Source organism: Eriocheir sinensis, chromosome 28 (genome assembly GCF_024679095.1).
Source record: "Eriocheir sinensis breed Jianghai 21 chromosome 28, ASM2467909v1, whole genome shotgun sequence".
NCBI lineage: Eukaryota > Metazoa > Arthropoda > Malacostraca > Decapoda > Varunidae > Eriocheir > Eriocheir sinensis.
Genome location: NC_066536.1, coordinates 13,309,954 through 13,325,786, shown reverse-complemented (window position 1 = coordinate 13,325,786; position 15,833 = coordinate 13,309,954). Strand labels below are relative to the sequence as shown.

The following is a 15,833-nucleotide window of genomic DNA, read 5'->3' as shown; positions in this document are numbered from 1 at the left end:
TGATTAGCTAGACACCGCTAAGTTTCGAGAGCTGAGTACGATAACATGGGTCTAGGGATCTGCTGGTAACGCTTACATCAAAATCATCAACAATCAATTAGCTCACCATCATTACAGGTTTAATTAGATGCCGCTGATTGTATGCGTGCGGTAATGCTCACGCTGAAAGCCAATATGGGTCCTGAATCTGGCAGCGTATAAATATATAGCAATAATTAAGTTACTGATAATTTAACTTCAATGGAATACCTTTATCTGTGTAGGTGTGGTATTCATTTTTATTGTTTGAGACCGAAAACTTCATAAACTGAGTACGTACAATGGGTTTCGATGACTAGGAACGTATCAAGTAGTCTTCAAGTATTATTATTAGGCTATTAAGTTATCGTCACCATAAGACTTATCCTACACCATTATTTATTTTGCAAGGATACGATAATTTTCCTTCCATCAGACACTAGCAACTGCTGTGAGCTTATAGTATGTGTACATCAGTAAGGGTTTGGAAATCTGGCAACGTAAAGAAATATATTAACAATTATATATTTAGTTATCAACAATATAGAGTCGATTACTTGCCTTTATTTATAGGGATGTTGTAATATTTAATCTGAGTGAATTATTTTGGTAATCTGTATATGGTATTGGATAGGAAAGGAGGAAGGAAGGATGGAACGAGGAGAAGGAGAGAAGAGAAGGAAAGGAAGGAAAAGGAAGGGAGGAAAGAAGGAAGAGAAGGAGAAAACAGAAGGAAAGGAAGGCGGAGGAAGGGAGGAAAGAATAAAGGAGAAAGGAAATAATGAAGGAGGGAAAGGAAGATAAGGAAAGGCGAGGAGGAGGTGGAGGAGATGAGAAATAGGAGGAAGAGGAGAAGGAAAGGAAGGCGGAGGAAGGGAGGAAAGAATAAAGGAGAAAGGAAATAATGAAGGAGGGAAAGGAAGATAAGGAAAGGCGAGGAGGAGGTGGAGGAGATGAGATATAGGAGGAAGAGGAGAAGGAAGAAGAGAAGCAGTAAGAGGTTTAGAAATTTAGCAACATGTAAACAATATATCAACACTTCAGTTAGCAATAATGATGTCCATTAAAATATCATATCCTGTCCCGTAGACTTATTTCTAGAAGTGTAAGCGACCGGAGCGCAGATTTCATCCTTAAATTATTTCTGGCACTGGTAAAACCTCATCTGGGTTATGCTGTTCAGTTCTGGTGCCCCTATTACGTCCTCCCGAAACTGACCCCTCTTTCGGCCACCTCTTTGGATTCTTTTTAGGAGCAGCGAGTAGCGGGCTTTATTTATATTATTGTTTCCTTTTTTTGTGCCCTTGAGCTGTTGCCTTTGTTGTAAAAAAAAAAAAAAGGAAGGATATACATTCCCTCGTGGCAATACGGAGATGAATGACTAAAATGACCCAAGGATTAAGGAACTCACAATACATACAACAACAACAACAACAACAACAAAAAGAACCCTTACATACTTTGAATTTTATCTTTTTGACTGGGCGGAGATAAAAGTGAAGGGGCTCAAATTTTTTTGCAGTAAAGGAAGCAGCTCAAGGGCAAAAAATAAATGAAAAAAGCCCGCTAATCACTGCTCGTATATAAGTAAGGGAGATTAATTAATTAGGGGATTAATAAGAGTGATTTAGATAGAGTATTTAAATATAAAAACTGATGTAAGAACACGCACCAATGGGTATAAGTTTTGACATATTTAAGTTCAGAAAGGAAATAGGCAAGATATGGTTTGCAGTGGATAAGTGGAACAATTGAGCAAGTGTCCATTAAATAAACAATAAAAAAATAAATAAATGTATGTATATGTATAAGGAATATGGATGGGATGGGAACCTGGTGAATTATTCCTTTATAAATGCCATGAGTAGTCTGGTTGGCCTCTTCTATGTATAGGGTATATGTATAGGGTATAGGGTATATGTATAGGGTATATGTATAGGTTATATGGATGGGAAGGGAATCTGGTGAATTATTCCTTTATAGATGTCATGGATAGTCTGGCTGGCCTCATTTAGTTTCCTTGTGTATCCTTGTGCGTAATAAGTTTAATTACTTAGCGCTAAATAAGTGAATGTGATTACTGTTGACCCGGAACCGACAATACCAGAAACATCAGAGACAATATGGGTTAATGAGGCACCTCGTAAACACCTCACCACTTAACTTATCAATACTATAACCGTCATTACGTACCTTTAATTAAGTAGAGGTAATCACTTACAGCCAGTAACCAATAAGGAGCAGCAGAGTACGACAATATGGGTCAATGACGGACTCTAGCACTTCGTAAACACCTCACCACTTAACTTATCAATACTATAACCTTCAATACGTACCTTTAATTTAGTAGAGGTAATCACTTACAGCCAGAAACCAACAATAAAAGTAGCAGCGGAGTACGACAATGTGAGTTCTGGAGGACGTTTAGCACCATAATCAGCAGACCAACACTTAACTTATAAACAGCTTAACCTACATTACATACCTTTAGTTAAGTAGATGTGATCACTTATACCCAGAAGCCAACACTAGAAGAAGCAGAGGAGTACGACAATGTGAGTTCTGGAGTCTGACAGCTTCTAAACATCTCCCCATTTCACTTATCAACACTAAAACCCTCATTACATACCTTAAAATACTTAGATGTGTTCACTATCAACCAGAAACCAACAATAAAAACAGCAGAAGAGAAGTACGAGAGTGAGTTCGATGTGGTCTGGCAGGTTCTAAACGTCTCACCACTTCACTTATCAACACTAAAACCCTCATTACATACCTTAAAATACTTAGATGTGTTCACTATCAACCAGAAACCAACAATAAAAACAGCAGAAGAGAAGTACGAGAGTGAGTTCGATGTGGTCTGGCATTCTGAACATCTCGTCACTCCACTTATCAACACTAAAACCCTCATTACATACCTTAGAATACTTAGATGTGTTCACTATCAACCAGAACCCAACAATAAAAACAGCAGAAGAGAAGTACGAGAGTGAGTTCGATGTGGTCTGGCAGCTTCTAAACATCTCGTCACTTCACTTATCAACACTAAAACCCTCATTACGTACCTTAAAATACGTAGATGTGTTCACTATCAACCAGAAACCAACAATAAAAACAGCAGAAGAGAAGTACGAGAGTGAGTTCGATGTGGTCTGGCAGGTTCTAAAGTCTCACCACTTCACTTATCAACACTAAAACCCTCATTACATACCTTAAAATACTTAGATGTGTTCACTATCAACCAGAAACCTACAATAAAAACAGAAGAGAAGTACGAGAGTGAGTTCGATGTAGTCTGGCAGGTTCTAAACGTCTCCCCATTTCACTAATCAACACTAAAACCTTCATTATGTACATTTAAATACGTAGATGTGTTCACTATTAACCAGAAACCAACAATAAAAACAGCAGAAGAGAAGTACGAGAGTGAGTTCGATGTGGTCTGGCAGCTTCTAAACATCTCCCCATTTCACTCATCAACACTAAAACCCTCATTACATACCTTAAAATACGTAGATGTGTTCACTATCAACCAGAAACCTACAATAAAAACAGAAGAGAAGTACGAGAGTGAGTTCGATGTGTTCTGGCAGGTTCTAAACGTCTCACCACTTCACTTATCAACACTAAAACCTTCATTACGTACCTTTAAATACTTAGATGTGTTCACTATCAACCAGAAACCAACAATAAAAACAGCAGAAGAGAAGTACGAGAGTGAGTTCGATGTGGTCTGGCAGCGCGGGTCGAGGCGAAGAACAACCTCCTCGGCCAGCCACAGCGCGCCCAGGTATCGCCGAGGGAAGTGTGTCTCTCCGCGTGTGCTTGGTATCGCTGGGCTTAGATTGTGTTGCTCCTGGAGTGCGGGTGTTGTGTGGCCATGAAGGTGGTGGTGGTGCTGCTGGTGGCGCTCTGGGTAGGAGGCGAGGCGAAGAAGAAGGACGGCCCGCAGGAAGATTTCGAGTTCGTTGAGGTAAGACTAAATGCCTCCCTGGCGCTTCGATTTTTCCCTTCCCTTCCCTTCCCTCCGCCGTGCACAGCGAGAGAGCGAGGAAGAAGAAGAAGAAGAAGCCCTTAGAGTGAGCCTTGATTATAGGGGACGCCCTTATGCTAGCCTAACTTAACCTTACGACCCCCCTCGCTTATTCCCTCATACCCTTCCTTTCTCCCTCTCACCTCCCTTATCTTACCTCCTCATCATCCTCATAATCCTCCTTCTTATCCTTATCCTCTTCATGTCTTCCTCTCTTCCTCCTCCTCACGTCTTCACTGACCTCAACATTACAACACCTCTTCCTCCTCTTCCTCTGATCCTCCTCCCCCTCTTCCTCCTCATAATCTTCCTATATTCTTACCCTCTTCCTATCCTCCTCATCTTCTCACGTCCTCACTGACCTCATAACCTCACAACATTGCCCTCCTCCTCCCTCCGCTCATTTCCTCAAGACCTCACATTTCAACCTTACATGACCTTACTCGTTTTCATTCACCGTCACTCATGTCTTCACTTCCTCACTTCATTCGTCATCTCATTAATCTTATTCTCATCTGACGACCTAATGACCCAACTGCCTAACGACTTTCTTCACCTGTTTAAACCGTTACTGACCTCCTCCTCCTCCTCCTCCATTCTTCCTCCTCCTCCTTCGCCTCATACCAGTTTTCTCTTCCTCGCACCCTTTTCCTCCTCATTCTCATGCTTCCCTCCTGTTGTGTCTTCCTCATAACCTCCTCTTCTTCCTCCTCCTTCACACCCTGATCTTCCTCTTCCTCTTCTTCCTGACCGTAACCTCATTGCCACGCCTCTTCCCTCACCCTGTCACGCCCTGCTCCTACTCCTCTTCCTCCTCCTCTTCCTCCTCCTTTTCCTCCTCGTTCCTCCGATTTCGTACCTCCTCCACCTCCACCTCCTCGCCTTTTCTATTCCTCCTTTCCGTCCCTCGTTATTTCCCCTCTCCTTTATTCTTTCCTTCTTCCTCCCTTTCCTTCCTTCACCCCTTTCTTCCTTCAAATCCGTTGAAGTTTAGGCCTAGAATTTAAATGGCCTACTGTACCTCGATCGTTATTATGTGCTCGTTAGGTCGTACACACACACACACACACACACACAGACCAACAGTTTTATGCAAGTTAGGTACACACACACACACACACACACACACACACACAGACCAACAGTTTTATGCAAGTTAGGTACACACACACACACACACACACACACACACACACCAACAGTTTTATGCAAGTTAGGTACACACACACACACACACACACACACACACACACACACCAACCGTTTTATGCAAGTTAGGTACACACACATACACATACACACACAACCGCTTCATGCTAGTTATATAGGTACACACACACACACACACACAAGCAGGTTTTGACAGGCACGTGCAAAGAGGTGGTTTGAAAGGGGGGGAGGAAGGGGGGGAGGGGGTTAGAGTGAGTCAGCTGCACTTTCCCTTCTCTTCTTACTTGTCTCTCCCCCTCCTCCTCCTCCTCTCTCCTGTTTCCCCTTCCTCCTCCCCTTTCCCTCTCCCTCTCTTCTTCCCCTTCCCCTCCCCCCCTTCGCCTCACTTCCCTTACTCCTTTCTCGTTTAATATTTTTTTTTGTATTCTATTTTTGTTCCTTTCTTCATTCATTTATATATACTTCCTCATTTTTGTTTTCCTTCCTTCCTTCCTTCATTCATTCATTCATTGAGTTATACCACTCCTTTTTTTTTATATCTTCTTCCTTCCTTCCTTTGATCTGTTTTGTCCTCTCTCCCTCCCGCTCCCTTTGTTTTTCTCTCTCTGCCACCCTTTCTTCCTCCTTTCTTCCATTCTCCCCTTCTTCGTTTCCCCTGTCTTGTTTTTTGTTTTGTTTTATTCTTCCACATGAGTCTTCTTCAGTGCCTCTTTCTCCTCTTCTCACTTCTTCCTTCCTTCCTTCATCCCATTTTCTTTTTCCTCACTCCTCTCCATCCACGCCCAGCTGCCTCCGCCCTCCTCCTCCTCCTTCAGTAATTACGAGAGAACACAAGACCAGCTTTTATGTCTTTTGATTAATGAGTCTCTCTCTCTCTCTCTCTCTCTCTCTCTCTCTCTCTCTCTCTCTCTCTCTCTCTCTCTCTCTCTCTCTCTCTGTTATTTAATTCCTCCTCATTTTATTGAAAGATGAATGTCAGGTTTTGTTATTATTATTATTATTATTATTGTTATTATTATTATTATTATTATTATTATTATTATTATTATTATTATTATTATTATTATTATTATTATTATTATTACGAGTTGAATCATCAGGAAAATTTGCCGTCCATTTATTTATCTTTTTGTATATCTATTTTTATTTATTTATTTGTTTGCTGGTGATGTTTCTTGTTACCTATGTTCTGTTCTTCTTCTTCTTTTTCTTCCTCTTGTTCTTATTTATTATCATTATTATTATCATAGTTTCGTTTCCGTGTACACTGCGGACGTTGAAATCTACCTACATTAATTTACGGAAGTGTCATAATATTAGATGATTTTGTGGTTCGTAACGACTCCTAAAGGCTTTCAGAGGTTCGTAAGGAAGGTTTATTTAGATTTTACTACTATCACCCGTTTCGATTTTACCCAGAGTCAGTGAAATTGGAAGGTTGGGAGTGGCTGTCAAGTTTACGAGACAGTTTCAGATAGGAGAGGACGATTACGACGGTGGTGATGTTTAGTGTCTGATGTTTCTTTTAGTTGTGATATTTTTTGTTATTTTTCCGCTTGTACCATTTTTATTTCTTCCGTTTTCTTTACTTGTGTCTTTTCTACCGTGCATCTTTTTCTCCCTCATTTATTTTCACATTTTTTTCACATTTTATTTTAGATTTTATTCCACATTTTTACTACATAAGATTTTACTACATTTTTTCCATATTTTATTTCACATTTTATTCCACATTTTATTCCTCATTTTTATTATGTTTTATTCCACATTTTTTCCACATCTTTCCACATTTTCCCACATTTTTTCTTATTTTCTCATTTCCCCACATTTTTCTATATGTTTCCACATTTTCCGCCCTTTTGCATATTTTTTCCACCCTTTTCCACATTTTTTCCACTTTTACCAGTGCCAATTCTCCTCTACTGTCATATTTACCTGTGTCATTTTTTATCAATCCATTTTTTTCCTGTGCTGTTTTTTACCTTTGCCATTTCTAACTCTTTTCTACCTGTCATATTTTTCCTTTAGCGCCATTTTCTACCTGTCATTTTTACCTGTGCCATATTTTTACCTGTGCCATTTTCTACCTTTTCCCTTTTTCTACCTGTCATTTTTACCTGTGCCGTTTTTCACCTGTGCTATTATTATCCAAATCCTCTTATTTGTAGGGGAGCTTCAGTCTGGCGAAAACGACTGTTATTTTTCTTTTTACAATTTAGTCTAATATTTCGTTTCTTTATTTTCATCCGCCATTTATTTTACACGTTCATTTTCATTTCCTTATTTGTAGGGGGAGCTTCTGCCTGGTGAAAACGACCGTTATTTATCTTTTTACAATTTTGTCTAATATTTCGTTTCTTTGTTTTCATCCGTCATTTGCTTTACACATTTACTTATCATTTTCTTATTTGTGTTCGACGTTTCCATTTTTAGAGTAGCAACTGTCGTCTGCAAATGGCCAGTCTTGTCTTGGGTGTCTTCACGCTTCTGCCATTCTTCAGTTTCTTCGATTTCGTCCTTGTTGAATTTACGGTTGTCATAAACTTCCCTGTTGTTGATAAGTTTGGTCAGCTCTGCCAACCGTGTCGCAGCCATTCCGGTTCGTATTTTCATATCTTTGCGCTTCTTTACGACTGCATTTGTTCCATTTTTTCTTCTAGACTGTCGCTATTTTTCAGAGTGGTGGCTTGCCTTCCATGTACTGTTTCCTTTACAATCGTAGTTAATTATATCACTCACTTCCTCCATGTCAACTTCAACCTCATCAAGTAGAGTGTAAAATGTGTTCCGGTTCGTATTTTCATATTTTTTGCGCTTTACGACTTTATTTGTTCCACTTTTTTCTAGACTGTCGCTATATTTCAGAGTGGTGGCTTTCTCCCATCTCGAGTACTGTTTCCTTTATAATCGTAGTTAATTATATCACTCACTTCCTTCATGTTAACTTCAACCTCATCAAGTGGAGCCTAGCGCTTTTTCATGAGTTCATTTGTTCCATTTTTTCTAGACTATCGCTGCTGTTCAGAGTGGCGCCTTTCCTCCCATGTCAATCAAGTACTGTTTCCTTTACAATCGTAGTAGTTAATTTATCACTCAAAGAAAATGGTTCGAGTTCTGTGCGAATTAAAAGGAAGAAAAGAAGAAGAACGCTTAAAAAGAAGAGGGAAAGATAGGAAAGACGGAAGAAGAGGAGGAAGGAAGGAAGGAAGGAAAGTGTGCTAAGGTATAAACACATTCTCTCTCTCTCTCTCTCTCTCTCTCTCTCTCTCTCTCTCTCTCTCTCTCTCTCTCTCCACGTTTTTGCGATTGAGGACGAAAACAAAGCAAAAGAAAGGAAGAAAGAAGGAAAGAAGAAAAAAGAAAGTTCAAAATGGCTTCCTCAAGTATCGAAGTCTTGTTGTTTTTCTTCTTTTTCTTCCTTAATCATCAGCCGTTTCAGGAGGAGGAGGAGGAGGAGGAACAAACAGGAAGTCGCTGATAATCGTTGCTGTTTGTCACATTTCTTTATCTTTCTTTGTTTTTCTGTCTAATTATCATTTTCTTCCTTCCTCCTTTATCTTCCCCCTTCCTCGACTCGTTCCTTTATTCTCCTTTCTTTCTGCCTTCCCTCCGTCTCCTCTCCCTTCCTCCTTTTCTTCTTCCTCTCGTCTCCTTTCTTTTTTCTTCCTTTCCTCCCTCGTGTTTTTATTATTTTGCTTGTCTCCCTTTTCTCTTGTTTCTCTTCCTCCTCCTCCTCCTCCTCCTTCAGTTGCTTTTCTCTTACTTTCTTCTTCTGTTATCTCATGTTCCTCTTCTTCTTCCTCCTCCTCTTCCTCCTCCTCCTCCTTCTCCTCCTCCTCTTCAAACATTCTATAATTTCTTAACTTTTACTCTCCCTCTCCTACCCTAATCCTTCCTTCCTTCCTTCCTTCCTTCCTTCCTTCCTTTTTCCTTCTTCCTGAATCCTTTATTGGGAGGGGAAGTTGAAGGAAGGGAGGAGACAAGGAGGGAGCAGAAGAAGAGAAGGAGGGAAGAAATGGAGGGAGAAGGAGACAAAGAGGAAGGAAGAGGAGGAGGAGGAGGAGAAAGAGGAAGAGGAGGAGGAGGAATGGTGACGGTGGATGAGGCAGGAAGTGGAGAGGTGGAGAAAGAAGGGAAGAGAAGGGGGAAGGAAGAGGTGGATGAAGAGGAGGAGTAGGAAGGGAAGTGGATAGATAGAGGAGGAGGAGGAGGAGGAGGAGGAGTGTTGCACCAGCCTTGTTATGTATTATTTAAGAGCCACAGCTGATACACACACACACACACACACACACACACACACACACACACACACACACACACACACACACACACACACACACACACCGAAATGAATCGTGTGCCTAAAAGAAAAAATATATACATACACACAATGTTGAGGAATTTATATGACAAGAATAAATAAATGTAAATTACGAGCACATTACTTGACTGAATCACACACACACACACACACACACACACACACACACACACACACACACACACACACACACACAGGGGAAGTTGCCGTGTTTCTTGTGTGTTTCAAATATTGACTGAAATCTAGGAGAGAGAGAGAGAGAGAGAGCAATTCATTCGTTTTCCGAGGCACAACTTAAAGCCAGCGTAATAAGCAAGTTTGTGTGACTGGCTCGAGATTGTCCCGTGATTAATACTCTCTCTCTCTCTCTCTCTCTCTCTCGTTGGTTAATTCGTTGTTTTTGTTCGTCTTTCTTAATCCCTTCGGTCTTTGTTCATCATCATCATCATCATCATTATCTCACACACACACACACACACACACACACACGAGACTGACTACGTAGCTGTGTAAATGCATGTGTGTGTGTGTGTGTGTGTGTGTGATTGTTATGGAGGTGACAGAAAAAGAGAAATATGTACAGAATCTAACGAATAGGCCTATAAATTAAGATAGCCCTGGTCCCCCGTGCGCGCTCTCTCTCTCTCTCTCTCTCTCTCTCTCTCTCGAGTTGTCAGCAGGGTGTGAGTGTTATTGTTGTTGTTGTTGTCTTGGTCTTGGTTTTAAGCTTGTTCATTTTTTAGACATATTTGCAACACGTGACTTTGGGGGTGGTGGTGGTAGCGGTGGTAGTGGTGGTGGGTGTGGTGGTGGTGGTGGTGGTGGTAGTAATGGTGGTGGTGGTGATGGTGGTGGTACAACTGTCTGGCGCTATTTATGTGATGGTGAAAATTCTCTCTCTCTCTCTCTCTCTCTCTCTCTCTCTCTCTCTCTCTCTCTCTCTCTCAATTTTTCTCAACCAGATGTTTGTTGATTGGATGGGATGTCAAAGGCTCGGAGGAGGAGGAAGAGGAGGAGGAGAGGGAAAAAGAGAAGGAAGAATATATAGTGTGAATGTTTTCTTGTTTACTCTTCTTAAGAATTAGTTTTGTTAATAATAATAACTAACTACAGTAATAAGAAAAACTAACTACTGCAATATGTTTTTCAATACTTCCTACTTCCCTTTTTCCCTCTTTCCCTCACATTCTCATCATTCTCTACTTTTCTTTTTCCTTTGCTTTTTCTTCCCAGCCAAAGATTACCTAAAGAAACTCCGCTCTAGTCACGGCTTGGAACTTTGAACTTTCCGCAGCCGCCAAGCTGTCTCTATACTCTCATTACAAAGCCTGATCATAATGTCCCAGCCTAGTCTATATTAAGAAAGCCTGAACTTGTACCCTCAGCCTAGTTTGTGTGTTAAGAAAGCCTGGTTATGTTGCCCCAGCCTACTTCTATAAATCCTTCCCCTTCTGTCTCTCCGGCATATGACCACAGCTGTTGCGCCGACTAAACGAAACTTTCCAATTTTGCCCCAGCCTATTTTGTTAGTTAAGAAAGCCTGGTTATCTTGCTGCATCCTAGTTTGTGTGTTAAGAAAGCCTAGTCATCTTGCCCCTTCCTTGTTTGTGCGTTTAAGAAAGCCTGTATTTGCCGCAGCCTAATTTATGTGTTTAAGAAAGCCTGGTTATGTTCCTCCAGCCTATTTTGAACGTTAATTAGAAAGCCTGATCTTCCTGCTTCAGTCTAATTTTTGTGTTAAGATAGCCTCGTAATCTTGCATCTTCCTTCTTTGTGCGTTTAAAGAAAGCCTGTATTTACCCCAGCCTAATTTATGTTTTTAAGAAAGCCTGGTTATCTTGCTTCAGTCTAATTTTTGTGTTAAGATAGCCTCGTAATCTTGCATCTTCCTTCTTTGTGCGTTTAAAGAAAGCCTGTAGTTGCCCCAGCCTAATTCATGTGTTTAAGAAAGCCTGATTATCTTGCTCCATCTTAGTTTGTGTGTTAAGAAAGCCTAGTAATCTTGCATCTTCCTTCTTTGTGCGTTTAAAGAAAGCCTGTAGTTGCCCCAGCCTAAATCATGTGTTTAAGAAAGCCTGGTTATCTTGCTGCTCCATCCTAGTTTATGTGTTAAGAAAGCCTCTAAGGGGTCATATTTTTAAACATTTCGCCGCCCAAGCTCACACATATTTTTGACACGCTTTTCGTAGGAGTTTCGGGCATTTCCAGAGGTATTTTTATGACCCTGGTGGTAGTATGACCCCTCCTCTGTATCATGAACCTAAAGAATACACTCATTATAACCCGAGTGATCTCCTGTTTGGCCTTTGTAAAGAGTTGATGGGAGAGGCGGAAGCGTGTCTGGGAATACTTATAACCTGGTTCCGTGTCAGTCGTGGCCGAAGCCGTGGCCAGGAGCAGCCGTCCGAACGCTCCGCTGCAGGCTCCTCATCCGCTTCCTGATAATTTGTGTTCGAAACTTTTATGCGAAACGGCTTTAAGTTTTGGTATTCTCTGTGCATGTGTGTGTGTGTGTGTGTGTGTGTGTGTGGCTTATTGCATGGTCTTTCTTCCTGCTCCTCCTCCTTCTTCCTCCTCCTCTTCCTAATTCTCCTCATGCTCCTCCTCCTTCTTCCTCCTCCTCCTCCTTCTTCCTCCTCCTCTTCCTAATTCTCCTCCTCCTCCTCCTCCTCCTTCTCCTCCTCTTTTGCGACCTCCTTCTTTTCTTCCTTTTAATTCACACAAAACCCGAGTTGTTTTTCCTTTGGTTTTGGTTATTTCCTCCTCCTCCTCCTCCTCCTCCTCTTCCTCTTCCGCTTCCTCCTTATCCTCCTCCTCCTCTTCCTCTTCCTCCTCTTCCTCCTACTCCTTTTCACTCTCGTCCGTCTTTTTCTTCCAATATTTTCTTTTTTTCTCGATTTTTTTTCTCTTGATTTTTCCACCTCTTCGGCCTCATTTTTCTCTCCTTCCTCCTCCTCCTCCTCCTCCTCCTCCTCCTCCTCCTCCTCCTCCTCCTCCTCCTCCTCCTCCTCCTCCTGCTCCTCCTCCTGCTCCTCCTCCTCTTCCTCCTTTCATATGCAATCCTTAGTCGTGCATGTTTCCTCCTCCTCTTCCTCTTCTTCCTCCAACTTTTCTTCATGGTCGTCCTCTTCCTCTTTGCTTACCGTCATTGCTTCCTCCTCTCGTTCTCTTTCTTTACTTACTTTGCATATTCTTAACTTTTATTTAGTCTTTCTTCTTTTCTTCGTCTTCCTTTCTTCTTTTCTTTCTCTTCTTCTATACTGTTCCCCTTTCCTATGTTCTCTTTTTTTCCCTTCCTTCCTTCTCTTCTTTTTCTCTTCCACACTTTTCCTCCACTTTCTCCTTCCTTCCTTCCTTCTTTCCTTCCTTTTCTTTCTATTCTTCTATAATGTTTCCTTTTCCTATGTTCTCTTTCTCCCTGTTTTCTCTCTCTCTCTCTCTCTCTCTCTCTCTCTCTCTCTCTCTCTCTCTCTCTCTCTCTCTCTCTCTCTTTCTCCTCTTCTACGGTTTGCCTAATCTTCCTCCTTCCTTCTTTCTTCCTCGCTTTCTATTCTTCTCCTCTGTATTATTTCCCTCTTCTATATTTTCTTCCTCTTTCTTCTTCTCTCCTCAACTTTTGTCCTCTTTCTCCTCCTCCTCCTCCTCTTCTTTCATCTTTTTTCCTCTTTCTTTCTTTTACTTCATTCTCTCTCTCTCTCTCTCTCTCTCTCTCTCTCTCTCTCTCTCTCTCTCTCTCTCTCTCTCTCTCTCTCTCTCAACTATCGTCCTCTTCCTCCTCCTCCTCTTCTTTCACCTTCTCCTTATCTTCCTTTTACTCCATTCTTCCACTACCCTCAACTATCCTCCTCTTCCTCCTCCTCCTCTTCTTTCACCTTCTCTTTTTCTTCCTCACTTCACACTAGATTCATGTCCTCGTCTCTTCCTCCTCTTCCCATTCTCCTTCCTATTTTTCCTTCTTGAATATTCATAACCTCTCAAGTGTTTGTGCGGCGTCCTCTCTTCGGCGAACTCCCTGATTCCTGAGACTCGCTCTTTCCACGGCTTCGTACCAGGAAAGGATGGTCTATAGAAGTGATAAAGAAACTCCCATATATTAAAAGGTTTCTCTTCCTACGCGCCATTCCTTGAGAGCAGTTCCAGTAATGTTAGTCAGACGAGCTTGCTATGGAGTACTCGTATCTCTCCTCTCTTCACCCTTTTCTCCTCTTCGTCCTCCTCCTCCTCCTCCTCCTCCTCCTCATTCTTCAGTTCCCCTTGTTTTTCCTTTAGAGGTTGTTGTGGTTTTCGTGTTGGTCGGTAACGAATTGACTGGTATCTTGAAGTATGTGGAATTTGTGGAACTAAAGTGAAGGGTATTTTTGAACGTGTAATGGGTATCTTTTGAGTTGTAATAGGTTGTTGTGGTTTTCGAGTTGGTTGATAATGAATTGACTGGTATCTTGAAGTATGTGGAATTTGTGGAACTAAAGTGAAGCGTAATTTGAACGTGTAATGGGTGTTTTTTGAGTTGTAATGAGTGGTTTCTTGAAGTATGTGAAATTTGTGGAACTAAAGTGAAGCGTATATTTTGAACGCGTAATGGGTGATTTTGGAGTTGGATGAGTGGTATCTTGAAGTATGTGGAATTAAATGAAGGTGGATCACAATTTAGAAGGTGTTGCTGTTGTATTTTGTTTTTTGGGTTGGTAATGACTGGTATCTCTTAGCGTGGGTGAGCTTATAACGCCGAGCTTGTGATGTCTATCTCTGCACGTCCGGTGTGTTGCAATGGACTTAATTTCCGTGAGGAGGGACTTAACGAAGGCAAGACTTGATGCGAGGCAGATAACAGAATTACATTAGAGGTTACTACTACTACTACTACTATTACTACTACTATTATTACTACTACTATTATTACTACTACTATTATTACTACTACTATTATTACTACTACTACTACTACTATTACTACTACTATTACTACTACTATTACTACTACTATTACTACTACTACTACTACTACCGTACTACTATTCTCTCTCTCTCTCTCTCTCTCTCTCTCTCTCTCTCTCTCTCTCTCTCTCTCTCTCTCTCTCTCTCTCTCTCTCTCTCTCTCTCTCTCTCTCTCTCTCTCTCTCTCTCTCTCTCTCTCTCTCTCTCTCTCTCTCCAAGGACTTGTTTTGCAGATTGAGAAATAAAAATCCTTCACCCTCTTCTATGCTATCTGTGCCCCGTGGAGCGCTAACACACACACACATACACACACACACACACACACACATACACACACACACAGAATCGTTGCGTGCGGGTCTGATTGATATACCTATTTTTTTTTTTTTTTTTTGCTCGTGTGTGTGACAAGTGTCAATCATACTCGTAAATACTTGTCACACGCACGTACGTACATATATACAAACATACGTACTTTCCCACCCTTACGAACAGCAATAACAACAATAACAACAACAACAGCATTATTCTTATTCATATTATAATCATTCTACTACTACTACTACTACTACTACTACTACTACTACATTTCTTCTCCCTTCCTTTCACACTAACCACGATGTTGTATTTCAAGAGCCACAATTGAGTTCGTACCTTTATCTGCTTGTCTGTCTGTCTGTCTGTCCGTCTGTCTGTCACATTCGTACCCTGAAACTCCACTCCAGTCATAATGTGTGTGTGTGTGTGTGGGATTGTTTCTCTATCTGTTTATCTACCTATCTTCACACACACACACACACACACACACACACACACACACACACACACATACACACACACACACACACACACACACACACGAGGTCAATACTCCAGGTCTTTCCGATCAAACCAGGACATAATGAGCTTTGATTGGATGCTTGCCGCTCTAAAACTACTACTATTATGCTGCTCTCTCTCTCTCTCTCTCTCTCTCTCTCTCTCTCTCTCTCTCTCTCTCTCTCTCTCTCTCTCTCTCTCTCTCTCTCTTTTCATTCTATTTTTTTCCCTTCATATACTTATCTTGTTATCCATATGTTATTCCTCCTTTCCCTTCCTTTATTTACATCCTTCATCCATTTCCTATTCCTCTTTTTAATTCTCCTTTTTTCTTTTCTTATCTAATCATGTTCCCCTTTTCTTCCTCCTCTTTCTATTTTCATCTCCATCCTCCTCCTCTTTCCTCCCTCCTCCTTCTACTCTTTCCTTCTCCTCTTCCTCCTCCTCCTCCTCCTCCTCCTCCGCATCCTCTTCAACAATCCTCTTCGTCTACAGGGCGGAAAACACTACCTAATAATCTGTCATAATTGGAGA

General features: G+C 41.2%; 1 protein-coding gene across 3 annotated transcripts in view; it reads left to right on the top strand.

Moving 5' to 3' along the window:
- The first annotated feature begins 3,789 nt into the window (after nt 1-3,789).
- LOC127004570 (proteoglycan Cow-like) overlaps nt 3,790-15,833 on the top strand; it is a 166,863-nt gene continuing 154,819 nt past the window's right edge. For 2 of the 3 annotated variants that reach the window (XM_050872419.1, XM_050872418.1), the window contains exon 1: nt 3,791-3,994. In XM_050872419.1, the coding sequence (XP_050728376.1) occupies nt 3,902-3,994 (93 nt within the window). In that variant the 5' untranslated portion in view covers nt 3,791-3,901. Of the gene's footprint in view, nt 3,995-15,833 lie in introns of all 3 variants that reach the window. The other variant, XM_050872420.1, reaches the window with a different exon arrangement.